General features: G+C 38.7%; 1 protein-coding gene across 2 annotated transcripts in view; it reads right to left on the minus strand.

Moving 5' to 3' along the window:
* Positions 1-27678, minus strand: part of DCDC1 (doublecortin domain containing 1) — a 438943-nt gene that overhangs the window by 37919 nt on the left and 373346 nt on the right. For both annotated transcript variants that reach the window (XM_040258928.1, XM_040258929.1), the window contains 9 exons: positions 27425-27583; positions 26107-26307; positions 20852-20945; positions 17290-17460; positions 9840-10025; positions 7593-7793; positions 6092-6293; positions 2239-2391; positions 1423-1524 (listed from right to left, as the gene is read on the minus strand). In XM_040258928.1, the coding sequence (XP_040114862.1) occupies positions 1423-1524; positions 2239-2391; positions 6092-6293; positions 7593-7793; positions 9840-10025; positions 17290-17460; positions 20852-20945; positions 26107-26307; positions 27425-27583 (1469 nt within the window). The remainder of the gene's footprint in view (positions 1-1422; positions 1525-2238; positions 2392-6091; positions 6294-7592; positions 7794-9839; positions 10026-17289; positions 17461-20851; positions 20946-26106; positions 26308-27424; positions 27584-27678) is intronic.

Raw genomic sequence — 27678 nt, forward strand, 5'->3', positions numbered from 1 at the left:
GAGGCAAGGAGACCAGTGAGAAAGCTGGTGCAGTAACCCAAGGAATAGGCAACAATAGCTTGAACTTGGATAATGATAGTAGTAATTAAGGCCAGTATAACTCATTTGAAAATAACATATTCAAAACAATAAGACTTAAGGATATTTGCTTAAAGATAGTAAGAGAGGGAAATGCCAAGGATGACTCCCAGGTCCTTGGGCTGGAATACCTCAGTGGGTTGTGGCAATGTATACAGAAGAAATAAAGGAGGCATTGGTGTGATATATAATATGATATGAAATAAAACAGCGATATGATAACGTCCCAGGTGGCTCAGTGGTAAATAATCCACCTGCCAATGCAGAAGATGCAGGTCAATCCCTGGGTCAGGAAGATTCGTGAGAGAAGGAAATGGCAAGCCACTCAAGTATTCTTGCCTGGAAAATCCCATGGACAGAGGAGGCTGGCAGGCTACAGTCACAGGGTCACAAAAGAGTTGGACACAAGTTAGTGACTAATCACAACAACAACACGGTCGTCACATGGGGATATGACAACTTTAGTTATCATAGACATGTCCATGGTACCTTCAAATGAAGATATCTAGAAGTTAGAGTGGTAGAGGTTAGCAATAGAAATAGATGCTTCTCAATTAGATGCAACAATTCTTTTGGTAAAAACTGAAAAACAGCCATTTCAACCCAGAGTGCACTTAGAACGAATTGTCTTATTTATTGAAGTGAGGTTCACATGTTTCTGACACCAGACAGTACAAACACTCAGGAGCTGAAATCCTGCTCTCGCAATTACAGAGCCTGAAAGGGATTCCTTCTCAGACTAAGTCCATAATTGCACTTTCATCCTCAAAGAATCATTTAGTGTCTCAAGTACTGCGAACAATATAAGATCAGAAACTTAAGATTCTGTGACAAAAAGAATGAAAGAAGAAGACTAATAGTGTCAATTTATCACTTTGTCTCTGAATAACATATCTTACACTGCATAAGAGAGAGCCCTTCTGAGATAAAGACACTAATCTTTGAAGAACTTAGATTCAGTCCTTATTCAGATTAACTTAGCAAAACTTCTTCCCAAGAAATACTCAAGAAATAACAGAAAGCTTTGTTAATGACTAATTCCAAAGTCCACAAAATGTCAGTTCAGGAATTGTTTCAAAATCAGTAAGCTGGTTACAGGATCCACACATCCTCCAAATTTTAAAAATGCATCTATATAAATCATGTGATATTCATATTGATATAAAATTTACAAGTATAAAAGTCAGTACTGAAAAGATATATTATTAAGTTTTAGACTCGCTCAAGTGATTTTTGTAATATAAAATATTCAGTGAAACATCTGGTATCTAATGGTAGAAAAAAACTACCAGAAAATTGAGACTACACTTAAACATGGTGATACTTGATGTAGTTCTTACTGACCTTTTAACTGTCTCATTTTGTGTTTCATGACATCTAGATCAGCCAAAATTTTGTCCTTTTTAAGCCAGTTCTGTTTTTCTGTTTTTTCTGCTTTCTTCAAAGCTAGAATAATAAAAATACATGATGTTTTATTTTGCATTCTTTTTATCAACAATAATTTATCTTGCAAGCCAGTAATTTATAAAAAGAAGTTTCTGCTTCGAGAAATAGATTCAATTAGAAATAAGTAATTAAAAGGTAAGGGTCATTAAAAGGAACCTCATTTGAAAGATGACAGGGCTTAAGGCATTTTTTTATGGAATGCAGGGGGAAAAGAAGAACGGTGCTGTTTTATTATATAGATTTACCATATGCAATAGCCATATTTCATTTTCTACTTCCACAAACTATTTGGAGGTGATGAAAGCCTGGCTTGGAACCATTCATTTTTTAAACATCCACCTACTGCCTAAAGGGTGCAATTCTTAAAAATGAAAATGTGCAGACAGGTCGTCTTCAGTGTGAATTAAACTCATTTGTTATTTTCTAACATATACCATTATTCTCAGTCTTATAGACCAAGAATCTCTTTATCGACGAAATTAGACATTTTCTATGCAGAATACTCCATTCCAGTAAGAAAAAAATAGGCAATTGTGCAAATATAACAGTACAGCTATCCTTGTTCACATGTTAATTGATGAACCGCCTGTTCTTTGCATAGCTGTGATGTTATTAGGTTGACATTGTACACATTTAATTCATTTTCTTATGGTGACAAAAAATTTCTCTCTCCCTTCATGTACTTGCTTGAAAGAAAGCAAAGCCAAAACTGACCATTTGGAGACAGAAATGGTTCACCACAAGACACCCAGATGGCAATAGGATTTCTGAGGATGAAGGTGAGCAAAGATGTATCTATATCATCCAAACTATCAGATGTCACAGACTTTGGAGATGATTTGGTTTTCACTTTCATTCTTGAGTTTCCTGGGAAACAAATGACACATTTACCATTGTTCAATGAATAATGAATAAATTTGCTTGCTGGATCATTTGTTTTTTCATTCTTCATTAATGACTTGATTTAAGCAGGTTAACACCAAAACCAGATGCAAATATATAAATTTTGATCAGAAACTTCAATGCAAGTAAATAATTCAAGCTAATTTTATTGTAAATACACATTTTAATTCCTTTTTTACACTGTATCTAGTTATGAAAAAAATAAGAGATAGCTTACCCAAATATCTACTCTGACATAGGGTAAAGTAAAGAGATAAAAAAGCAAGGAAAGGGAGAAAGGAGTATAGGAACTGACCGAAGCCAAAGATAAGGGGCTTCAGAGAATTCATCAATTAAATGATTAATAGTACCTATCTCATTCTGCTGTTGGGAAGATTTTAAAAAGGGACATGCTTAGAAAATATTAGTCTATTTAATTGTGCAAGCATCCAAAAATTCTAGATAATATTTTTATTATCACCATGATACTAGACATGAATACCACATTGTTTTTCTTTGCTTGAGATAAAGCACTATTTGGGCTCTGAGCATCCGTGTGGCTAAAGCAAAGAGGAGAACACCATTTCAAGATATGAATGGCTGACAGAGAGAGATGAATTCCTCAAGATACACTTTTCCAGGTCCTGAGATCTGAGAGAAACACTTCAGGATCTTCATAAAGGGGTTATTTGTCATTCAGCTAATAGTATCCTACTATACAAGAAGGCTGAGCGCCGAAGAATTGATGCTTTTGAACTGTGGTGTTGGAGAAGACTCTTGAGAGTCTCTTGGACTACAAGGAGATTCAACCAGTCCATTCTGAAGGAGATCAACCCTGGGATTTCTTTGGAAGGAATGATGCTGAAGCTGAAACTCCAGTACTTTGGCCACCTCATGAGAAGAGTTGACTCATTGGAAAAGACTCTGATGCTGGGAGGGATTGGGGGCAGGAGGAGAAGGGGACGACCGAGGATGAGATGGCTGGATGGCATCACGGACTCGATGGACATGAGTCTGAGTGAACTCCGGGAGATGGTGATGGACAGGGAGGCCTGGCGTGCTGCGATTCATGGGGTCGCAAAGAGTCGGACAGGACTGAGCGACTGAACTGAACTGATACAAATTAACACAAGCTGAGAATTTACTATGTACTGGGCATTTCACTAAGACCTCTACCTACATTATCTCATACAATTCTCAAAATGATACTCTGAGGTAGGTTCATTTTTCTTCTGCACAATAACTTCATCACATAGCCAGGTGGGGGCAGAATCAGAATTAGAATCCAGGCCATCTACCTCCAGAGCCGGTGTCCTTAACCATCACCTTTATATTAATAGTGAGCCTGATACTGAGTTTTTGATTGATGTCTGTTTCTTTTAACGTCCTCAATGCAAACTGATGGCATAACTCCAAGTCATGATTCAGTAAAGGGGACGGCCAGCTAATCTAACGCACCTGAGTGATTCAAGGATAACCTTTAGAATATGAGGGGAAGGGATAGTCATACGCTTTCGGTAGACCTGCTCGAAATCACATTACTTCCAACCAGGTTTTAAATAAGAATTTGAAAGAAAAATGTTCGTAATTGTAAATCTTCCAGAACCTGGAGATCAAATGTTCCATGTGCCAAATAAAGGCAGAACTATATGCTTTAGTGATCAGTTAGTCATTAAATGTTCACATAGTTATTTCTTTAAAACGCATTAGAAAACAAAACAAATAACATTATAAAATCATTAGAAAAAAATATTGGTCCAGTTCCTGGCACTGAACTCCCCAAATTCTTGCATTTTCCTAAGTGGTAGAGAGCACTAGTGTCAGCTTTTGTTCTAACTACTGACATAGAGCTCCAAACTTCTTTGGAGTTTCCTGGATGCTAGCAGTTTCTTTGGTTCTAATAAGATGAGTCCTGGTGGACTCCGGATGGGGGCTGGTCACCAGAAAGTCCAAGCCATGCTTAGAAACTCAGAATTGTCAACCCTATGCCCTGCTCTTCAGAGAGGGACAGGAAATGGAGTTAATGACGAGTCACGCCTACATTACTCGTCATTAGTTCCACTGCTAGCCCCTCTCTGAAGTCTCCATGAAAAACCCCAAAGTACAGGGTGCAGAGAGCTTCTGGTTTGGTGAGCTCATGGAGGTGCGTGGCAAGTGGAGTGTCAGAGAGAACACGGAGTCTTCCTTACCCTATGCTTCTCTTTCATCTGGATGTTTTATCTGTACCCTTTATCATATCCTTTTAGAATAAATGCGGAAACAGTAAGTAAACGGTTTTCTTGAATTCTGTGAGCTGCTTTAGCAAATTAAGTGAACCCGAGGAGGGTGTCATGGGAACTTCCAATTTATTGTCAATCAGTCAGAAGCACAGGTCTGGACATCTGAAATGGGTGAGCAGGGAGCAGTGTTGTGAGACTGCACCCTTAACCTGTGAGATCTGACCTTATCTCCAGGTAGATAGTGTCAGAATTGAGTTAAATTGTAGGACATGCTGCTAGTGTTTCACAGTTGGTTGGTGTGGGGAAAAAATTCCACATGTCTGATATCTGATGAATGTGATAGTAGTATGAGAATAAAGAAGAGACACATAGGCAGTAGAGCGGGTTTTCCTTACTTAATCCCAAACACAATGATAACTAACATCATTAAATTGATAGAGCATCAACCAAGCATTGATCTAAATGATATATATTCATATGTATATGTATTCATAATCATATATACTCTTGGGAATATACATTCATATTTATGAGCACTGAATGAGTATATATATATATATTCACATGGCTATTAGTGTTCTCATTTTACAAATGAGAGGACTGAGGGACAGAGAGTACCCATGATCATTCAGCTAGCAAGTGATAGGTAGGAGCTGAACCTTGACAGTCTTAGGTCCAAAACCCACATTCTTTACCTTGAGGCCATGCCTCTCGATACTACAGTGGATGATAACTGCTGAATCACTGCTAGCAAGACTCTTTTTCATGTAGCAATTATTGTTGGGGATACAGGCCCTGCCTTCAAGTTGTACACAGTCTAAGGAGATGCACAAAGATGTAAACAGATAAGTATAACACAGTGGTCTAGGAGCTGCACTACGGGTACATTTGCTGGTGCTTCTGGGAGTCTCTAGGAGTAGTGGAGTTGGGCAGAGGCAGGCTAGAGGAGTCAGAGAACAGCAGGTGTAGAGAGGATACTTTCTCTTCTAATCGTGGGAGGAGATTTGCTCTGATCTAATCCAACTTTCTTAAGTGGTGTTCAGCTGGTTTTGATTCTGAATTTAAGAACCGAACCACTTATGGCAGATTCACGTTGTTGTATGGCAGAAACCAGTAAGACACTGTAAAGCAATTATCCTCCAATTAAAAATAAATTTTTAAAAAAATTATAAAATTAAAAAAAGAAAAACAGAATCTGCTCATGTTGCACAAAGTAGCCAAACTGTCAAACATATTTTATAAACACCAGGAAATTTGTTTATTGTCTTGATTCTGAAACCAAATTTGCATTAAAAAATTTTTTTCTTAGTATTCTGCAAGGTAAAAATAATATGAGAATTTCATAAAAGAGTAGCTTCCTGTGATTTTTTTAATTCTCAAAGGAGTGACTGAATGAAAGAAGTACATATAACTTTCATATGACCAACATAAGTAGAACCAGCTAAATCCTGTAGCATGTAACCAACCTTTCATACTTTCAACAGGTGTCTCTTTGGTTCCAACAGGGTCTGCCTCTTCCTTTGGTTCCTCAGAATCTCTCTGAATAAAAGATTCATCCAGAGCCCATAAAACCAGATTGCGCAAGGAACTTATAGTGGTTCCATCTTTGGTATATATTTTGGAGGCTGCTCTGGCCAGACCAAGTTGTTCTGTACATTCTGTAAGCAGCTAAAAACACAGACTATAAGGGACTGAGAGGAAACAGTGGTAGAACTGGGGATAATCAGGCAGAGTGTGTTATTTTTAGAATTCTGAGAAAATTCTTTAATTTGAGAAAATAGAAAGCAATAACTACCAACTTCATCTTTGATTAGAGATGATTTTTGATATTAGATTGTCCTATGTAATCTCACAAATTAGTCCAGTCCAGCTGTGAAAATTCTTAGCTCCAAAAATTGAACGCAGCAGCTGATGTGTGTTAATACATTTTATCATCAGAAGTATTTATTTCCTAAGAAATGTTAACCTAGAAATTGACTTTCAACTATGTTGCTTTATAGTGAATAAAATTATTCCAACACTTCAGATGAGCTGCTTTAAAATAAATGAGTCCTTGACTTTCAAACCAAGAACTGACATATTATTACTTCCATTTGGCAGATGGGAAATTGGGCTGAAAGGTTAACATTTTTGCCCAAGACCACAAAAGCTAGGGTCCCAGGGTGGATTTTGGAGCTGGTGACTTTTGTCCTTTGCCTAGACCAACATTGAGCAACAATATTTTCATTTAAAAAATCTCTTCAGACTCAATCAAAGGGGTGAGTGAATAATTGCGTGTGTATGTGTGTGTGTGTGAATACTTGCAAAGAAATCTCCAGGGTAACTCCCCATCACATTTAACATTGCATATAAAATACACTGATAAAGGTATTGGCCAGAACCTACCGACATAAGACCATTACCAAGCAACTGAAGGACGAAGCTGGGTCTGGACCCCAGGGATGCTCCGTCCTCCCCAGGACCGTGGGGAACAGCCTCTAAGACAGAAGCCACATATTCCCTCCTAGCATAACTCCTGCCTCTCCAATCTGAAAATAACCCTGTCACCAAGCAAGTGCTCAGCTTCTCCAGATGATAAATGAGGTGGGATCTCAGAATATTCAGATGATGTACAACTGGAAGTGGGAAAGGAAAAGAGGAAAGAAAAGGCCTTCTGTCTGTCACAAGAGTGAAGAAATTCTGATAGCTTTGTCTTCCCCTTGCCTTTTTTTTTTTTACCCTTCTTTGCTCTGGAGCCAATCTGAAAACTGTATTCTGTTTTCTCATTTTTCTAAGTCTATAGCCAAAGAAATACAATCAAAAAGAACATCTTTAAGAAAACAGAGATCTTGATCTCATCAGCTTAAATGGGTAAAACTGGTCTGGGATATTTGTCACTCAATCCCGCTGCTTTTCTTTCTTGTCAGAAGAATCACCATTATCATTGCCTCTAAGGATGCGAGAAACATTTAAGTGATAGCCACTTACCATGGGGAATGTTCCAGCCACAATTAACTTTCCATTTCGATATCCATTTCCATTTTTGTATGCAATTATTTTCACTGCCTTCTGGTTCGTAACTGCCATGCCACAATGAGATACTTGCGTGCAGGTCTTCATCCGTAAAGATAATAGATGCTCTTCATAATAACTCAAAGTGTTTTCAGCTTCATGAGAAGATAAATCAGTCTGATTTTGTTTTTTAAAGAAAAACAACATAGATTGACTCAAACTTTTTTCCTTTTTAGTGTTATTTTGTTATACTTCAGCCTTTTAATTTGTGCTTGTACATGTATGTCGCATCTAAATTTTGAAATGCTCACTTCATATGATCATATATCATATAGGTATTTGATGCTGTAGTCAGAAGGACATTAGGTCCAAACTCCTTGGTTCTCCTCCCAGCCCTGTCACTGAGTCTCTAGGTGACTTTGGGACTCTGGCTTGTGTTTCTGGCCTTCTCCTGTTTTCTACTTTGCCTTGGAGAAGAAGGATGCCAGGGCCAGAGAGAGCCTGGGGATGAAGCAATGGACAGTGGGACTACAGGTATTCTCTGAATCTTTAACTTTAGGATGATGTCATCCTAGGATGGCAGATATTGACATATGGGGAGGGGAATGAGCGTAGCCTTAACCACATGGCAATCAGGGTGGTGAACACCACACTTCACCTTCCCTATTCATCCTTAGTCAAGAAGCTGGCCTGAGGGAAAAGCTGTGTCTGAGATAGTGTAACACTGGAGATTCTTTTCAATCAGCTCACCCACCCCCCACCTCCTTTACACCACCCCATTATCACCTTGGCAAAGCCAAATGCCTGCAGGCTTTCCCGGAGGACTGACTCCCCTTCTCCTTCAGAGTTACTGAGGTTTCAGTTGGTGTCTCTTATAACTGTGTCAGATTTAGGGCAGAGAGGACAGCGATCTGGGAACAAGTTGGGCCAGCCTGAAGAGCAGACCAGGTGGAAGGTTCCTACCCATAAAGAACCGCTCCTTTTTATATAGGTGTATAAGTTTCTCTTTAATTCTACTTGCTTCTAAACTTGAAAGAAAAGATTTTTTTTAAAGGTGTCATTTAAAAAATTTTTTTGATATATCATTTCATTTTAATTAGCTAAAAAGAAGAAAAAAAAAAAACAAACCAAGATTGATGGCATTGAAAGAGAAGAAAGCATACATGGAAAACTGATATGGAGACCAGAATGAAATACACATAAAAAAGCTACTATAGGAATCATTTTGATAAAGGACTGTATAATGTTGTTGTAAATTAGTGAAGTTTTGAAAATATTGTGAAAATATAGATTTTAAACAAGGTTCCAGAATGAAGAAGAAAGAAAAGAACTAGAAAAGAACTCACATTCATAAATACTTCAGAGGGATAGGTCTTGATAAGGGAAGCATGTTTTTTTTTTTTAAACTCTTTAAAAAAATGTTTATTAATGCCAAATTGTCGCTTTTAGTATCATGTTCTAAGACTTTGCTTTGAGTTTTTTGTAAAAAATTTTACTTGTTAGTTTACAGTGTGGTGTTACTTTCTGCTCTACAACAAAGTGAATCAGCCATACGTATACCTATATTCCCTCTCTTTTGTAATTCCTTCCTATTTTGGTCACCACAGAGCACTGAGTAGAGTTCCCTGTGCTATACAGGAGGTTTTCACTATTTATCTCTTTTATATATAGCAGTGCATATAGATCAATCCCAATCTCCCAACTGAATGGTGCCACTTTAAATTAAGAAAACAGGAAAGCAGTAGAGACTTTTTTCTCCATGATGCGATTAGTATCAGACACGAATGCATGAATTCAGGCATCCAACCTGAAGAGCCATTAACAACAGCACATCAAATGAGCCCTGAAATGTTCTTTAATAGCATAAAAGGAGTTTACCCCATGGATGGAGGCAAAAAGCTGCTCCACTAAGTAAAGATTTGCAGTTACTTTCTCATCTAAAAGCAACACGGAGAGTAGTGCAAGGTGTCAGTAGATGATTAAAGCCTCAGAAGTGCCCAATTAACTTCAGAGTGTGTATCGAACTATTAACAGACAATGTATTTTAAGTGACAACGGGGAAAAGGAAATCAATGCAGGTGGAATGGTAAAGGTGCATCAGTAAAAGATGAATTAGATGAATTAGATGAGTGGAGATGAACTTGAGTGCAAGGCAAATAACGAATGCATCAAAGTTTCCAGACTCATGCCACACGTATTAGCAGAGCTCAGATCATTACACACCTTGGCCACATCAATGACCTTGAAAGGCCCACGTGAGAAGGGCTTCTGGGTCTCGGAGGCTGAGGCACACAGGAATGGGAGCCCTGGAAGCAACTGTTTCAGCCCCTTCTCTGCTCTCACGGATCGTCCACATGCCAAACAGAGCATCGTTTTCTGCTTTCCACTGGGTGAGAGGTAATAATATCCCTGGAAAAGGATAAAGATGTTTCGATTTGGATGCATCTAAATTATGATAGCATTTTGTAGAATATTTTGGCATACAAATAAAGCACTGTTATAATCCCCAAATGCTAAATTTGAAATCACAACACGAAACATTATTTCACTCCCTAATTATTATATTTTTTAAAACCACATTATTTCCAAACACTGTCGATTGAAAAAGCCCAGAGGCGGTGACGGTTCAACATCGATGAGTATAACTTGTATTCTGTATTTAGAATCAGAGTTTCTTGGAGGAATGGCCCATTCCACATTTGGGACAGGATATACAGCAAGTCCTCTACATATGAACCTTCAAGTTGCAAACATTCAAAGGTATGAACATATCGCTGTATGCCAGCTGTTGAACTGCACTACTGTACTTTTCAAGGTACTGAACTGTAAGATTAAAAATGTTTCCTTTATTTTTTGTGTTTGTTTTTCATGTGTTATTTGTGTAAAAAGTATTATAAATCTGTTACAGTATAATAATATATAGCTGATTGTGTAGGCTAACTTTGTTGGACTTATGAACAAATTGGGCTTATGAATGTGCTCTTGAAACAGAACTCACTCGTATGTAGGGGACTTACTGTATACTAGACAAGCAAGGTCTCTTGTAGTATCCAGAAAAATAGAAGCCATATCAAAGTAAAGGTATTATGTCAAAAAAGACACAGGAGCCACCATGATCGACATTCCACTGGCTCAAAGTGGGGCAATTTGGGGGCAAAATAAAATGATAACTGAAAAGCTTCAAATATGTTTGAATATGTAAAATCCCATGAGTTCATAATGATGTTAAAAATATAAGTAAAAAAAAGGCAACAAACAAATAAAAATAAAACCACTACTTATTGGAGTCCATTGGAAGAAAATGCACCAATTTACAACTCTGAAATCAGCCTTTAGAAAGTGCAGAAGATTTGCAAAGACGGCCACAATATAACCATCCTATTCTTGTTTGTATGTCCTTTTGAAATGTCATTTTGCTGCTCCTCCAATCAAGAAATAGTTTCTTTCTCCTTTCCTCTTTTCTTTGAATCTGGGGAAGGTCACATGACCTGCTTTGGGTAATGTAGCATTAGCAAACGTGATGCAGGCAGATGCATAAGAAGCGCTTGCACACTGGAGCTTGTTTTCTTTTGGCTGCATTTGGAAGCCTGAGACCATAACGTGAGCTCACTTGAACTAGCCTACTTAAGAAGTCTTGAGGAGGGAATTCCCTGGCAGTCCAGTGGTTGGGACACTGCACTCTCACTGTCGAGGGCCCAGGTTTAATTCCTGAATGGGGAACAAAAGAAGCATTGAGGAGAACCAAGGCCCCCCAGCTGACAGCCTGTCAAACACCAGTCACGTAATTTGACTGTTCAGACACCCTAGAACCGCCAAACTACTGGTATACAACCAAATAACTACAGTCAAATTAGTGACAGTGCAGAAAGACCAGCAGGCCTGCCCAGTAAAACCCAGCCCAAATTGTTGACTCAGGGTATAAAATAGTTAAGCCACTAACATTTTAGTTGATTTTCTATACTATTCTAATAAGTAAGTTATATAGAACAAATATTTATCCTACCATCCTTTACAAACCATAATTCTAGGCAGTCAAATACCTAGCTGAAGAGGTAAAGTTCTTCCTTACATGAAAAATTCAGCTAATATATGTTGGGAAAAGTAATAGAATTAAACAAAATTGACCCTTTTGAAACGTCTAATGAAACTATTGATTTAGGCAATGATCACAGAAAGGCAACACTAAATGAAAAGTCATTGGGAATTGTTCTTTGATGTGAGATTAGGTTGTAATCATCTGAACCCATGGATAACCATTACCATTAAAAATGGAAAATCCACACCATGTGCCTGCATAAGTGATAAATATGAAACACACAGTAAAACCTTTGAAGATTCATGGCCAAAAATGAGCTGAATATAAATATAATTAAACTGCAGTGTTAAATTTCTTTTATAGGAGTTATGGGAGCCAGAGAAACAGGTTAAAGGATGCCACAGGAAGTGAATAGAGAAATCCAAACAAGAGGAGGTCTTCTATAGGATGGATTCTGCAACCAGTAGCACATAGGGATTTTGTTTGAATCCTGATTCCAACTAACCATAAGAAGAATGTTTAGGAGAAACTGGGAAATTTCATTATTAGCAGGGCATTAGGAGGTCAAAAAACTTTTAAAAGGTGAAAGTGAAAGTCGCTCAGTCATGTCCAACTCTTTGCAACCCCATGGAACGTAACCTGCCAGGCTCCTCTGTCCATGGAATTCTCCAGGCCAGAATACTGGAATGGGTAGCCTTTCCCTTCTCCAGGGGATCTTCCCAACCCAGAGACCTAACCCAAGTCTCCCACACTGAAGGTGAATTCTTTACCATCTGAGCCCAGGGAAGCCCTGGAGGCCAAAAAAGTTACCGTTAACTTTGTTAGATGTGACAATGGCATAATGATTACAATCGTAACAAAATGTTCAAATTTTTATAGACGCAGGATCAAGTGTTAGGAGAAATGATATCATGTCTAGGATTTGTAAACATTGCAAAACATTGATAATAGTTGAATTTGGATGATAGATAGATGAGAAGTCATTGAATTAGTCTCTCTACTTTGAAATATGTATGAATATTTTAAAGTGCACTCTCTAATTTGCTTTGTTCCTCACAAGGCTAGGACTTCCCTGGTGGCTCAAATTGTAAAGAATCCGCCTGCAGTGTGGGAGACCTGTGTTCAATCCCTGGTTTGGGAAGATCCCTTGGAGGAGGGCATGGCAACCCACTCCCGTGTTCTTGCCTGGAGAATCTCCATGGACAGAGGAACTGGGCTATAATCCGTGGGGTTGCAAAGAGTTGGACATGACTAAGTGACTAAGCACGTCACAAGGCTAAAAGTTAAGTACAGCCAGAGTTAATAGCATCATTCTCAATTTACAGATGAGAAAACAAAAGCTCAGAGAAGGGTTTTTAATTCAAGGATACCCAAGTAGTATGTGGCAGAGCTGAAACATAAAGCTGTGACTTCTGATTCCAAGCTTTTGGCTTTTTTGCCTTTGTCATATTTGTCTACTCTATTTAAATACTGAACATTACCTTAATTCAAAGCCAACATTTAGGTGATACTTTTGAAGATACAGTTCTTAAGTTCCACTATGAATTTCTCTATATGCACATCTGATTTCCATTTTCCTACAAATTACTTGGGGGCAGAAAATTAACATATTTCCTCTCAGATGGAATTCAATGAATACTCATACAGAATAATTTGTACAGAAAAACATGAACTTCATGATAAATCGTGTGCCAATGATATTCCTTATTACACTAAAGAAGCCCATTGAAAGCATCCAGAAAATGTATTTTCAATCATTAAGACATTGATTCCCATGACTGTGGGGCTGCTGACTATTTTTATGTTCCCCAAATTATTTTACTTTGGCAATGGTGCATATACACAATGTAAACTGAATTTTTGGTTAATTCATTCAAGCTTAATACAGCCTTTAAACTGCTGCTGGAAAGGAAAAATGAAATATGTGGGGGTAGCTCCCAAGGTTAGGCTGTGTCTACAGGATGCAAACGGAATTTAAAAGTTGAACAAGTCAACAGCTGGCTCTGTACACAGAATACCAAGCAACTGGTTTGCCTGATATTTTTCCTCTATAAAATCTCCGTGATTTATTGAAATGACTAATTTGACCTGTTCATTTGACCTTATACAAACATGGTCTATGACATGGGGCTTGTTTGGTCAATAATGACCCTGACTATATATATAATAACTACTGTGAATAAATGATTCAGTTTCTTTATCAATCTTAATTTAAATAATTTATTGATATTATTGCCAACATCTGCTGGATCATCAAAAAAGGAAGAGAGTTCCAGAAAAACATCTACTTCTGCTTTATTGACTATGCCTTTGACTGTGTGGATCACAATAAACTGTGGAAAATTCTGAAAGAGATGGGAATACCAGACCACCTGACCTGCCTCTTGAGAAACCTATATGCAGGTCAGGAAGCAACAGTTAGAACTGGACATGGAACAACAGACTGGTTCCAAATAGGAAAAGGAGTACGTCAAGGCTGTATATTGTCACCCTGCTTATTTAACGTCTATGCAGAGTACATCATGAGAAACGCTGGGCTGGAAGAAGCACAAGCTGGAATCAAGATTGCTGCGAGAAATCTCAATAACCTCCGATATGCAGATGACACCACCCTTATGGCAGAAAGTGAAGAACCAAAGAGCCTCTTGATGAAAGTGAAAGAGGAGAGTGAAAAAGTTGGCTTAAAGCTCAACATTCAGAAAATGAAGATCATGGCATCCAGTCCCATCACTTCATGGCAAATAGATGGGGAAACAGTGTCAGACTTTATTTTTGGGGGCTCCAAAATCACTGCAGATGGTGATTGCAGCCATGAAATTAAAAGACGCTTACTCCTTAGAAGGAAAATTATGACCAACCTAGACAGCATGTTAAAAAGCAGAGATATTACTTTGCCAAAAGGGGTCCATCTAGTCAAGGCCATGGTTTTTCCAGTGGTCATGTATGGATGTGAGAGTTGGACAATAAAGAAAGCTGAGTGCAGAAGAATTGATGCTTTTGAACTGTGGTGTTGGAGAAGACTCTTGAGAGTCCCTTGGACTGCAAGAAGATCCAACCAGTCCATCCTAAAGGAGATCAGTCCTGGGTGTTCATTGGAAAGACTGATGTTGAAGCTGAAACTCCAATACTTTGGCCACGTGATGCAAAGAGCTGACTCATTTGAAAAGACCCTGATGCTGGGAAGGATTGAGGGCAGGAGGAGAAGGGGCCGACAGAGGATGAGATGGTTGGATGGCATCACCAACTCAATGGACATGGGTTTAGGTAGACTCCAGCAGTTGGTGATGGACAGGAAGCCCAGCATGCTGCGGTTCATGGGGTCGCAAAGAGTCGGATACAACTGAGTAACTGAATTGATACTGATTGATATTATTAATATTTATTATTTAAATGATATCATCTATGTAAAAATAAAGTTGCATCAGTATATAATATACAGTAGCTTTCTAGCATATAATAGTTACTTCACTTTAATTTTCTTTTTCTAAACTGGCCAAGCAAACATGGTCTAGAGAGGAAGCTCTTACTGTAAATCTAAACTGGAATTCAAGGGGGAGTATATGAACTCCCTGAATTCTCATACAAAATAAGCTTTTGTTTACACATGTGCATTTTGGGGAAAAGAACATCCATAATTTCACAAGACTTTCAATGAGGTCTGTATCTCTGAAAAGGTTAAAAACTACTTATTTGGAGCCTTTGGGCAGAGGGTAGGTTTCCCCAGAGAGATAAACTTTTTTTTTTTTTTTGAGAATCCCAGAATTGATATATTACTGTGCTTTTCAAATTAACCATGTTAATTCTATCAGATAGGTTATTACTTAACTAGTAGGAAAGGAGAGTTCTCATCTTTTAGAAGAAATGTTGAAAATTGGAAGGTTTTATCCTTATCTAACAAATAAGAACTCTATCATAACTATAATATACCTAAACTTAATAATAAAACCATAATACAATCAGATATTCAGGTAGTATTCAAATTTATACGATTTTCTCACTTTCTTACAATTTATTTGAAACAATCAAAATAAGGTCAATACATTATGATTAAATACCTAAGTCTCTTTGAACCCTTATGACCCTCATTTCTCTTTTTTCTTTTATTGTAATTACTCATTGCATATTTTCTCCAATTAGATTTTGGGGGACAAGAACACTTCATAAGTGGTACAATGCATTTCTATCAAGGGGCAACTGTTATGACTCTTTTTGTAGTGTTAGTAGCTTATGATGGTCACTGCCTGGATCCATTAATGTATTAAAATTCACAACATAATGATATTCTGATTTCCTCATACTTTATTCATTTATTATCTGGGATGTTTTTATGAAATGAAGATTCTCCTTATCAACTATATTGTTATCCTGAGGTATGGTTCATAAAGAAAGAGCTTGATTCTTCATTTACTGGTTTTCAAAGTAATGGATTCATTTCTTAGCATCATCTAATTGTGACCACTTGAGCTGTTGCTGGTGCTTAATGTCAGCATGAACATATCTAATGTATGTCAATCCGATGCATTCAGTAGTCATATTAATGCTTACACTGTCTTATCTTTGGAGCCTTTTCAAGTTGACTCAAATTTTTTTAACATGACTTCAGCACTCTTTGGCTGCATATTAGCTAACAGCTATGAGATCACAGACAAAGGAGAAAAGGTCAGAGGGGGTTAGCTTAGTGGAAACCAGAGATATGCAAAATGGTATGATACGTTTACATCTCTTATTCAGGAGAGCCAGAGAACGATGAGTGAAGAAGCAGTAGGCAAGTTTAGAGACTTTTGAGGAGCAGAGTAAAGAGGGTCTTGCAAGGTCTTGTAATATATATTATGAGATTTCAATATTCTGTAGGCCAGTGGTTATCAACCAAAGCAAGGTGCTTTGACCCACAAATATCTCAGACATCTATAAAACATGGTACAAGTAATTCCTTAATAGTAAAAACTAAAGTACCAAACTTTAGAAATTATTTAAAACTTAGAGTACACCATGCTTAGCCCTATGCTTGGTATAATGTAATATAAAGTCACTTACAATCATTGGCATTTTTAAAACTTTTTATTTTGTACTGGAGTATAGTCAATTAGCAATGTTGTGATAGTTTCAGGAGGACAGCAAAGAGACGCAGCCATACATACGCATCTATCCTTTCTCTCCCAAACTCCCCTCCCATCCAGGCTGCCACATAACATTGAGCAGAGCTCCCTCTGCTACACAGTAGGCCCTTGTTGGTTATCCATCTTAAATATAGCACTGTGGACCCTTCACCCCAAACTCCCTAACTATCCCTTTTCCCCATTCTTGGCATTTTAACATGCTTTCTGGAGTGGAGTGGTATCGAGTGTGGCAAGCACACCTATGGAGTGAAGTGGGAGCGATTATCCTCCTCCATGCATGTTCTAGTCAGTGATGATGAACCAAAGTCAATGATGGTGAAGGGAGTCAGTGAAACAATATAAGTCGAGGGTAACATCAACATTCCTTCCTTCTTTCTTGACCAGAATCAGAGTCTGATTTCATCCACAAGTCAGTGTATCATTTGTGTGAACTTAAGGTTTTCTGGGGAAAGAAGTTTCTTGCTTTATTAAACTAATCCATCCCTCCCTCCTCTTTTTTGTAGGAGGATGAACCACTTACTGGCTGATCAATCTTTTCTTCTCTAATTACAGAGGATGTACAAACACCAGCATAGTTTGCAGCTGTGATCTCTTTATCCAGTGAAGTGCTATGAAAGGCCATAAAAGCTTTTGTACTTTTCATGTAATTCCACTTTTGATTAGAAGCCCCATTGTTATGTGGGTTGTATTTCTGAAAAAAAAGGAGAGAGAAAAATATGGAGTCAAGTAGAAGAATTTATGATTTGTGTACAGCAATCGTAGTCTTCATTGCATAAATTCAGAAAATACAGATAATTACTCAAAACTCTATTATGTAGTGATAACTACTCTTGATATTGGATGATTATATTTCATATATACTTGTACTCTGATTTTTAAAAAAAAATGGAATCAGAAAATACACAAAATTTGATAACTGCAGTAGTTTTTTGGGTTTTTTTAAAGTATACATATTTTATTTGATCTTAGGGTATTTTACTTTACCAGTATTCAGCAGTTAAACATGTAGATTGTTTCTCAAATTTTCTTTACTATAAGCAAAAGAGCAACCAACAATCGTAAAATAAATCTTTGTGTAAATCCATAACATTTCGAGAACAAACTCTTGAAACAGAATTGCTAATAAAGGAACAGGATCATTAAAAAATTATGATGTATAATATAAAGCTTTATCATATCAAAATTTTTTCTAGAAAGGTTATTCTAGTTTACACTTCAATCAGTATTATATGAAATGGTCTCTTCGCACTCTTGCCAAAGCATTGAAAATTTAATAAATGAAAAATAGTACCTCGTTGATATTGATATTTTAATTTACATTTCACTGGCTACCAAGAAGGTTTTTTAAAAAATATGAGTACACTATATTTTCAGGTGGCTCAGTGGGTAAAGAACCCACCTGAATTGTGGGAGAGGCATGAGACAAGGGTTCAATCCTTGGGTCAGGAAGATGCCCTGGAGAAGGGACTAGAAGCCCACTGCAGTATTCTTGCCTGGAGAATCCCACTGACAGAGAAGCCTGGTAGGCTACAGTCCACAGGGTCGCAATGTGTAGGACAAGACTGATCGACTGAGCACGTACACACACTCTATTTTATGTATTAGAAACAGCATACTTATCCTGATTATACAACTTGGTTTGAGCATAAGTTAAAAAATGAGCAGTTTCAATTTTAGGGAATTTAAACCAGTAGATTAGTTCTAACCAAACATATCATGACACTTCAAGGAACTTTATAATGAATAATACTTACTTTACCAAAGAGAGATTGATAGTGAAGAGGAAAATAAATGAGTCTTAAGGATTGATTTAATAGGTCAGACAATACAGCATCCCTCAGAGGTATGCAAAACAAAGACTATATTTCAAGGAACAGGGAAAGGGTTTAGTAACATTAACCTAACAGGCCTCATTTTTTTTATTTTACATGAACATTGGTATATTCTTACAAACTGCTTCAAGAAATAAAAATGAAACAGCAAGTAAAAAAAAAAAAACTCTTGAAAGGTAATACAAATTACCTTGAGATCAAACTCATTTCTTATAAAAATGAGAACCTTAGGGGAAAACCTCCATATCTATAATTTTATGAAACTGATTAAGGTACTAAATTGCATCTGCATGAGGTTTTACCTCACTGTCGTTCATGTCAAAGAGGCACCTATCAGGGGAAAATGTGATGTTATATATACAGTATCTCGCAGAATAAAATTTTAGACCCCCATAGACTGTAACCTGCCAGGCTCTTCTGCCCATGGAATTTTCCAGGCAAGAATACCGGAGTGAGTTGCCATTTCCTCCTCTAGTGGATCTTCCTGACCCAGGGATCGAACCCATTTCTCTTGCATCTCCTGCATTCGCAGGCAGATTCTTTACCATTTTCAAGCATGTTCCTGAAGCCCTATCATCACGATAGACAATTTAATTAACCTTTCGTATTTGTTCAGATATTTTACCACTTGAGTTACAGGGAAGTCATTATTAACAATGTAAAAGTCGCTCAGTCATGTCCAACTCTTTGTGACCTCATGTACTATACAGTCCATGGAATTCTCCAGGCCAGAATACTGGAGTGGGTAGAAGATCCCCTTCTCCAGGGGATCTTGCCAATCCAGAGACCGAATCTGCCTGCGATGCAGGAGACCAGGTTTCAATCCCTGGGTTGGGAAGATCCCCTGGAGAAGGGCATGCCAATCCACTTCAGTATTCTTGCCTGGAGAGTTCCAAGGACAGAAAAGCCTGGCAGGCTGTAGTTTGCGGGGTCACAAAGAGTCAGACATGACTGACTTATACACACACATTTGTTCAGATTGCTGTATCTCAATTTTGGATTCAGGACCTGCAAAACAAGTTGCCTCACTACAATTAAAAAATGGCATAAAACAAATTCTATTTGGAGACAATATATTCTGCTCAACAAAAACATGGCAAATACTGTGGAGGACACAGAAAGTAGATGCAGAGAAGGGACACTCCTAAACTTTCTCTCCTCCTGTGTATTAGTCGTCTGTGATTCTTTGCAACCCCATGGACTGTAGCCCACCAGGCTCCTCTGCCCATGGAACTATCCAGGCAAGAACACTGGAGTGAGTTGCCATTTCCTCCTCCAGGGGATCTTCCCGACCCAGGGATTGAACCTGCCTCTCCTGAGTCTCCTACATTGGCAGGCAGATTCTTTATCATTAACACCACCTGGGAAGCCCACCTACCAAGGAAAAATTACATGCCCATCTAGGAGTGTCTTTGGTAAATAAGGGTGACAGACAAACATGGGAGAAAAAATCAACTCCATAGGTCTTTACCCAAAATTCAAATAAAGCCAGCCTTCTCTGGACTCCAAAAATTGCTTGGCTGCTCTAAATATTTGCAAAATGTTGAAAGTGTATTTCAAATGGGTCTCTTAGTAGAATTAACATTGATGAGCTCACATCCCCGGGAAGACTTCTCTGACCATGGTCTTTACTGCCAGTTGCCAGGTGAGAGGGAACTGGCTTATGTTTCCAAATCATTGAACTTAAAATATGTGCCTCTAACAGGCTTCCCAGGTTGCACAGTGGTAAAGAATCCACTTGCCAGTGCGGGGGTCACAAGAAACACAGGTTTGATCCCTAGGTGGGGAAGATCCTGTGGAGTAGGAAATGGCAACCCACTCCAGTATTCTTTCCTGGAAAATTCTATGGACAGAGGAGCATGGTGGGCTACAATCTACGGAGTCACAAAAAGTTGGACACAACTGAGCACACACACACACCAGCCATTCGCCTGACTGCACCCACTTCTGAGAACTATGAATGCTTTGGGGATAATTTCTCATGCTTGCCATTGGATTTAATTTAAGTAACTTGCATAGCTCCTGACATGCAGCAAGCCCTCAGTCACCATCTGTTGGATTAAACTAAATTAAGGGCTACATAAACATGTTCAATTTGAAATCTAGGCAGATTATTGTAAATATTTTAACAATGGCATTCACGATGGGTTTCTATGACCTATCTTTCTCCCAACAAGGAAGCACGGAGCTTTCCTTAAATTTAACCAAATAAAGGGTTGTAATTACTCTCTTAGCCTCTGTATATCTTACCTGAGCAATAACCGGGTAGCCACAGACTTCACCTCTAGCCTTGAGCATAGACACTGCCAGCACGAGATCTGGGTTACTCACCAGGTGAAAAGTCCTTGGGAAAACAGGATTAGGCACATTACATTACAGAGAAGCGTTACCAGTTTAGAGCGCCCCCTGTGCTACTTATCTGTGCATTGCTTCTTAGCTCCATACAGTCTCTGTGATAATGGATGTGAAATCTTCTAGGCATTTCTCCCCACCATGAGCACGAAATTAAGCTTTCTTGGTGGATAGTGCTGGAAGAATATGGAAGGAGAAAGGGGCTCTCCTGTTCTTTCTGGCTGCTGCCTGGGGTCAGTGTTTGGGAGTGGGGATATCCAGGGATGCTCTGCCAAACCAGGTGCCCAGATGACATGGTCCCTTAAACCCTCACAGCCCTGGCCTGGTGATCATCTGCTTGTGGCCCTCTCGACATGGACACCACAAGCTCCAGGCCTTCTGCTGCACCAGCATCCCCATATCCTCTGCATTGCCATGCGTCCAGCAACAGCTGCACCTCACGTATGTTTCAGAGGGTTGCTTCCTGCTTAGCCAGCAGCCACAGACCTGATCTGACCAGGCAAACTGGCCCATTTCTCTGCCGTCCAGTGCACAGCACCCATGCTGCGTTCTGAACTCCAGTCTTGGGAGGGACCCAATTCCAAGTTTGTCCTCAACTCTCTCACCCCTAGAGTCCCATATAGAGGGATTTTAAAAAAATCTGATAGTCATTTATCACAGTTTAATAATTCTTTATGTTAAAGAATCCTGTCTAAATTTTCTCTGTCTAGACTGTACCCAGACACTCTCCTCACCTGTTTTGCTGTTGAAGAGGTAATGTGGCAGAGAGATTAAGAACATGGATTCTGGAGCCACAATGCCTGAATTTAAATCTTGAATAGACCTCAAGATTTGCTCAACAACACTGTATCTCAGTTTCCTCATCTGTAAAATCGGATAATGGAGCATACTTCACAGGGCTCTCATCTCGGGAATGTAATGGGTTAATGCATAGAAAATGCATTGAATATTGTCTGGCTCATGGAACTTAATATGAGCTACTATTATTGATGGCTGTGATTTTTTTATAGCCTTCCCTCAAATTCTTCTTTTCTACATGAGTATTTCCTAAAAGTACAAGATTCATGTTGAAAATTTTTAAGTTATATTGGCGTTAAAAATAAAGCCTCCTCTACTGAAAAAAACCAGACAAAATTATAGAGCTACCCCCTCCAATTCTTTCCCTTATGTCACTTAAAAACAAAAATAAACCAAACATTCAAGGATATTGTCTGAATAGCAAAAGTCTGTTCTTCGTGTCTGTCAACATAGTTGCATTACAGACCAGCAGTGGCATTCTTGCTGTGGAAAGTATAGCTAGTCCTGAGTATAAAATTTAATGATGTGGAAGTGGAAGAAATGGGGAGAAAGTGGGAGTGGAGGAGATCTGTTGTAAAAATACAGTATTTTTACTTTCAAGACTTAAAAGGTGCTAGATATCTAAATCTCTGAACACAAAACATTCTCATTGTAAAGCATATGACCGACTCACATTGTTGTACAGCAAAAAAGCAGCACAACATTGCAAAGCCATTATATTCCAATGAAAACATTTTTTAATAAATAAAACAGATGAGATAGGAAATACCCCAAACTTAAAAAAAAAAAAACCAGAATTTGAAACATTGTTTATATTCCTACAAGACTATCACTATTAATCATACAATGTGTTTCTTCCTTCTATTGTTAGTTAATGAAGTGTCATTTTAAAGCCAAAGTGGGTATTTGATTTTATCAAATGGCTTTTTAGCATTTATCAAGTCCGTGCACGGTGCGAGTGCTGCTGTTCAATATTGTTCATCTCCGTAACCTCAGCATGTGGCATAGCTTGCATCTTGCATTTTCATTGGCACTCAGTAGTAGTCAAATGAATGAATGGTTCTATATTTCCTGCAACTACTTATTGAGGTGGTGCCTAGATGAGTTACCTAGCTTTCTCTATTTCTGCTGCCTAGAACAGATGTAGCCACTTTTTGTGTGATTCAGTTCCACGCTCAGCCACGTCCGTGTTGATTTTTCTTTTTTATTGGACAATAGACTGTCACTTGCCCATAGCAGAGGTGCCTACATTCTGCAGGAACTCTGAGCTTATGGATGTCTACATAAAACTCACTATGTGCCAAACAGCAGTGTGAGAACTTTGTGTCCCAGCAACATCCAGCATAAGGTACAGCCTCTTCTACTAATCCACGGCACAAGTGTGTACAAACCAACTCAGCCCCTTGAGCTTCAATTTCCCTAGCTTTAGAACAAGTGAGGAGGATTTTAATCCCTGAGTAGTTTTTCATATTTCCCTTTAGAGACCAAATGATTCATTCAGATTGTGCCAGGGTTGAAAATGGAAGAGAGATACCAAATATCTCTAAAGTTGACCTGGCATTTTTTTCTGTGTGGCTGGAAACCAAGTAAATGTGTCTCTGGCAATTTCCTCCCTCCTGTTGGTACCCCTTTACTCATTTCTTGCTGACTCTCCTGGACCATGTGGTCTTCCAGTAGGCCTTGTTCTCACAGTCATAATTTCCCTTAAGAGGTTTTGCTGATAATTGCTTAAGACATCAGATTTCCTAGTTGTTTCCTATTTTAAATAGGCCACAATGAAAAAGTAATTCAAGACCCAAAGGACCAAATGAAAGGTAGAAAATTCTAGGCACGGAGATAGCACTTGGTGCCTCCCACCATGCTGGCAAACTACCAGGCCAGTGCTCTATTGGTACAAATTCTGATTGGGCTGTTGCCTCAAAAAGTGCTAATTTACTGCCTGGGAAAACATATGGGTGATCAAAAGACTATGGTTCACATAAGTGGGATTTTCTATAGGTTTTGCTACATAGGGTAACCCAGGGTTCTAGAGGCTTCACCAGCTTATCAGAACAAATGGGTTTCAATAACTAGTTACAGGGAAAAAAGCAAAAGCAAAATGACAAGGCAAAATGTAGAAGAAAGCTCAGAATTTCTGTCACTATACAGACACATTTTTGCCATGGGACATTTATTCCTCTGAATCAAGCCCATACCTAATCAGCAAGACTTCTGCAAAACCTCTCCTGCCCACGTGCTTAGATGGTGACCCACATGTTCATGAGCAAACCCGGTCCCAATGCTGCTCCCCATCTTGGCTCCACTTCTTCTCTCTAGACTCCGCAGTTTCCAACCAGGGATCAATCAATACTGCCATCTCCCTCCAATTGTTCCTCTCTTCTACAGTTTGACATGGGGAGGCCTCAATATGACAATGTTGCGGAGTGTTCTGGAAAGTGGAAGGAAATTGGAGGACACCATCCCCTTTTGTATTACACGTGGTTAGATTTTCCAAAGCAGTAATGGAGTGCATAGAGTTATAGGCAAGCTTCTCCTTGTTTTTACTTAAACAGCCTGTCCTTCCCCTCTTCCTGATTTTCCAACAGCACTCAGAATGGAAACCAAAACCAGTACAGACACTGAACGAGACTGAGCAGGACTCAGAACTTGTCCCCTCTTTTGATGACCAAGTGTTTTTTAATGAAATATCAAGTGTGGCTGTCTCCTTGGGGTCACTTCTCTCATCCCCCATGCCTGACAGCTCCAGTTCTTCCGCCATGCTCAAAATTCCAATTCTTAGGCTCAAGTAGTATGACTACTATAATACAGAAAGCCAAGGCAGTAAGATGCAGCTCTAAATTCCAGAAAAGTAGAGATGCGTATCACTAGCTTCATAAGCAAGAATTTTTATCTGTTTAGTTCTTTGCTGAAAGTGCCAGCACCTAAAACACTGCCCTTGATAATCCTTTGCAGCTAAATGAATGAATTCTGGTCCCATACAGAAAACTATTCACAGGGACAAAAGCCTGTTTCTTAGCTCCCCCGTCGCAAAGACAGCTTAGCTAGGATGAATGGGGCGAAAGAACACACTCACCAGGTCTGTCTACATGTTGGCTTTTCAGCTGTCTCTAAAACAAGGCCACATGTGTTCCCTGCGGCGGCTCTGAATCTCAGACCAGGGAGCAGAGGAAGGCTAGTTCCTTTCCTGTCCATGCTGGCCCCTCTGCTGCCGCCTGCTGAAGCGTATACAGTCTCTCTAGAAGCAGCGGTCCCCTAAGCCTTCTGCATCAGACACCCTTCAGAATCCAACAAAAACCACAGCTGTTTCCCAGGAAAAAAGAAAAAGTATTGCACAGATATACAAACACATTTTCTGTATGTAGTATTTCAAGAGAATGAAGAGGGCCCTGGAGCCCCCACGATATAACACGAATGAGAGACTGGGAAGCAAATCATCTAAAAACCAAGGAGTTGTTCTCTCTCTTGCTAAAGAAATGTTCAAGTATGCACAAAACCATAGAGAAATGTATAAGAAACCACCACAGACTCAACAGTTATCAACATTCTGCTATTCCTGTTTCATCCACTGCCCCCTCCCCACTTTAAAAATTTTTGCTTTGCTAGAATATTCTAAAACAAATCTGAGCTTTCAGTTTTATCTGTAAATACTACAATGTACATCCAAGTGATCAGTTTTTTTTTTTAAAACATAACCACTAGACTATTATGACACCCTACAAAATTAAAGCCTTCTTTAATATCACTGTTTTAAATTTCTTCTGATTGTCTAGGAAATAACCTTTCCGACAGTGGTTAAGTTTCAAGCTAGATCCATACAAGGGCCAGTTATGGCACTCGGTTGATGTATTTGATTAGGGCAAGAATTCAATTCGATTTCACTGTGTGAGTAGAAGCCACGTCAGTCAGTTATCTGATGGGAGTGGTGGAAGGGAGGGAGGGCATGCATGTTGAGGAGGTACAGGAGACTATGTTCATGAAAAGTACCTCACAATTTTAAAAATAGGACTTTTTAGAATTCTTACTTGATTTTATGATGTTTTCAAATCATAAAATCATTTAGACGAGCACCTAGTTTTCTCTTGACCTTGGCTCATTAAAACTATGAACCCAATAGGTCAGGCTTCATGTTCCTTATCTGAATCCAGAGTGGATGGGTTGCGTGTAGACTACGGAGCACTTACATTTGATTTCACTTTTTCTTCCTTGAGTAGGTTAAGAAAAAAATCATTGGCTACATTAAAAAGAAAATCCAAAGTCCTCAAATATACCCCTGCCTGCTCTGTGGGGACCATGCTGGATCTCTTTGGCTCCCATTCACCTCTTGATATATTAACACCCAAATATGATGGGTTTACCTGCTGTCTTCCTTGTGCATCCAGCGTTGATGACTATCATTTGCTTTTTTCTCCACCAAAACCACCTCCACGCCTGAGTGCAGGTTGGGGCCCCACACCCCCAAGACTAGATGAGGAGCAGCAGAGTTTATAATTTGCCCATCTCTGTATTCAAACTGCTGGTGGCAAAGTTTCTGCAATTTACTCTGTTTTGGAGAATGGCTGAGATAAAGAAAATCCCATTAGTGGCAGAAAAATGTCCTGTTTTCTGATGTGCTGCAGATTGCAAGTTCTGTTGGCGAGAGACCTGCCGTGAACCAAATTCACTTGTAATGGGGAAGCATTATCATCAGGAGAGCAGTGAAGCCATTTGCTTTCCATTGTCAAGCTGATGTAAAAAGTAGAATTCTGAGTTTATTTTGTATAGGAATATATGTTTATCCAAGAGAATATGAGAAATTCATCAGCAAAGAAAAAAAATCATTTTAGATCATTTAAAGAGAAAAAGAAGTTGGAGGCAGAACAGGGCAAATAGAAATCAAAACAGAGAGAAACAGAGGAGTTCTGTACAAATGATGATCATTTCTATCCTCTATCTACAGAATTCCTGCAAATAGAATCCCATTCTCCAAGCTTTTTTCATCTTTCCTAACAGCTCATAGAATATTATAAACCAAAATGATGATATGCTAACAAGTTAAAAGAATGTCTTACTTAAATATCTCTTAAGGCATTAGACAGACTTAATAAATCTATCAAACATAACAATGCATTAGCAATTAATTTATAAATGTCTATTAAGTCCCTACTTTTGTGCATGGACCAATGCTAAGCATTGAAGTGCTGAAACTGTTTAATTTATGTAAATTGCTATAATGTTAGGTAAATACATAAATATTATGGAATAATAAAAAGTACTATAGATTTCTGTCATTTCACTGGACATTGACCAGAGAAAAAAATAAAATTAAAAGGCAAGAAATTGCATTTTACTAATTTCTTAAAGACATCGGGGGATTTTACATGCTTATTCATAAGTTCATTCACATACTCATTTCACTAAAATACAGGCTCTGTCCTAAGTTCTCAGGAGGCAAAGATGGGGCAGGGCTTACCTTTTAAAAGAAAAGACACAAGTGAACAAGAAATTACACTGCGCAGCTAAAGCGAGAAGGTACTTCCCACCTGTACCTGTAAATACTTCAGTCAAAATCACAAGAAACACAGAAATGTGTGTGTGGTGTACACAGCAACTAACAGTAATGTAAATCTGCAGGAATAAAGTGAGTGACCCCAAGACCAGGTAGAAATATTTAACAGGAACCTTACAATTTTTTACCTGTATTTCTTCTCCGGTTCCATGTTTTCAAAGAGCTCGTCTTCCATTTTCTTTGGAAGACTGTCATTCCCATCAAAGTTATGAGAAGATTCCTGCCAGGCATACCTGAGAAGTGTGTGACAAGCCTTCATTCTGAGATGGGCTCTTGCATGTGAATCTCTATCAGGGTTGAGAAGCAAACAGAGGTCTGAGAATTCTGATTTATACTCCGAGGGTGTTCTCTGAGGTGCAGTCTGATTGTATCCTAAAGGATG

Source organism: Oryx dammah, unplaced genomic scaffold, assembly GCF_014754425.2.
Source record: "Oryx dammah isolate SB20612 unplaced genomic scaffold, SCBI_Odam_1.1 HiC_scaffold_17, whole genome shotgun sequence".
Lineage (NCBI taxonomy): Eukaryota > Metazoa > Chordata > Mammalia > Artiodactyla > Bovidae > Oryx > Oryx dammah.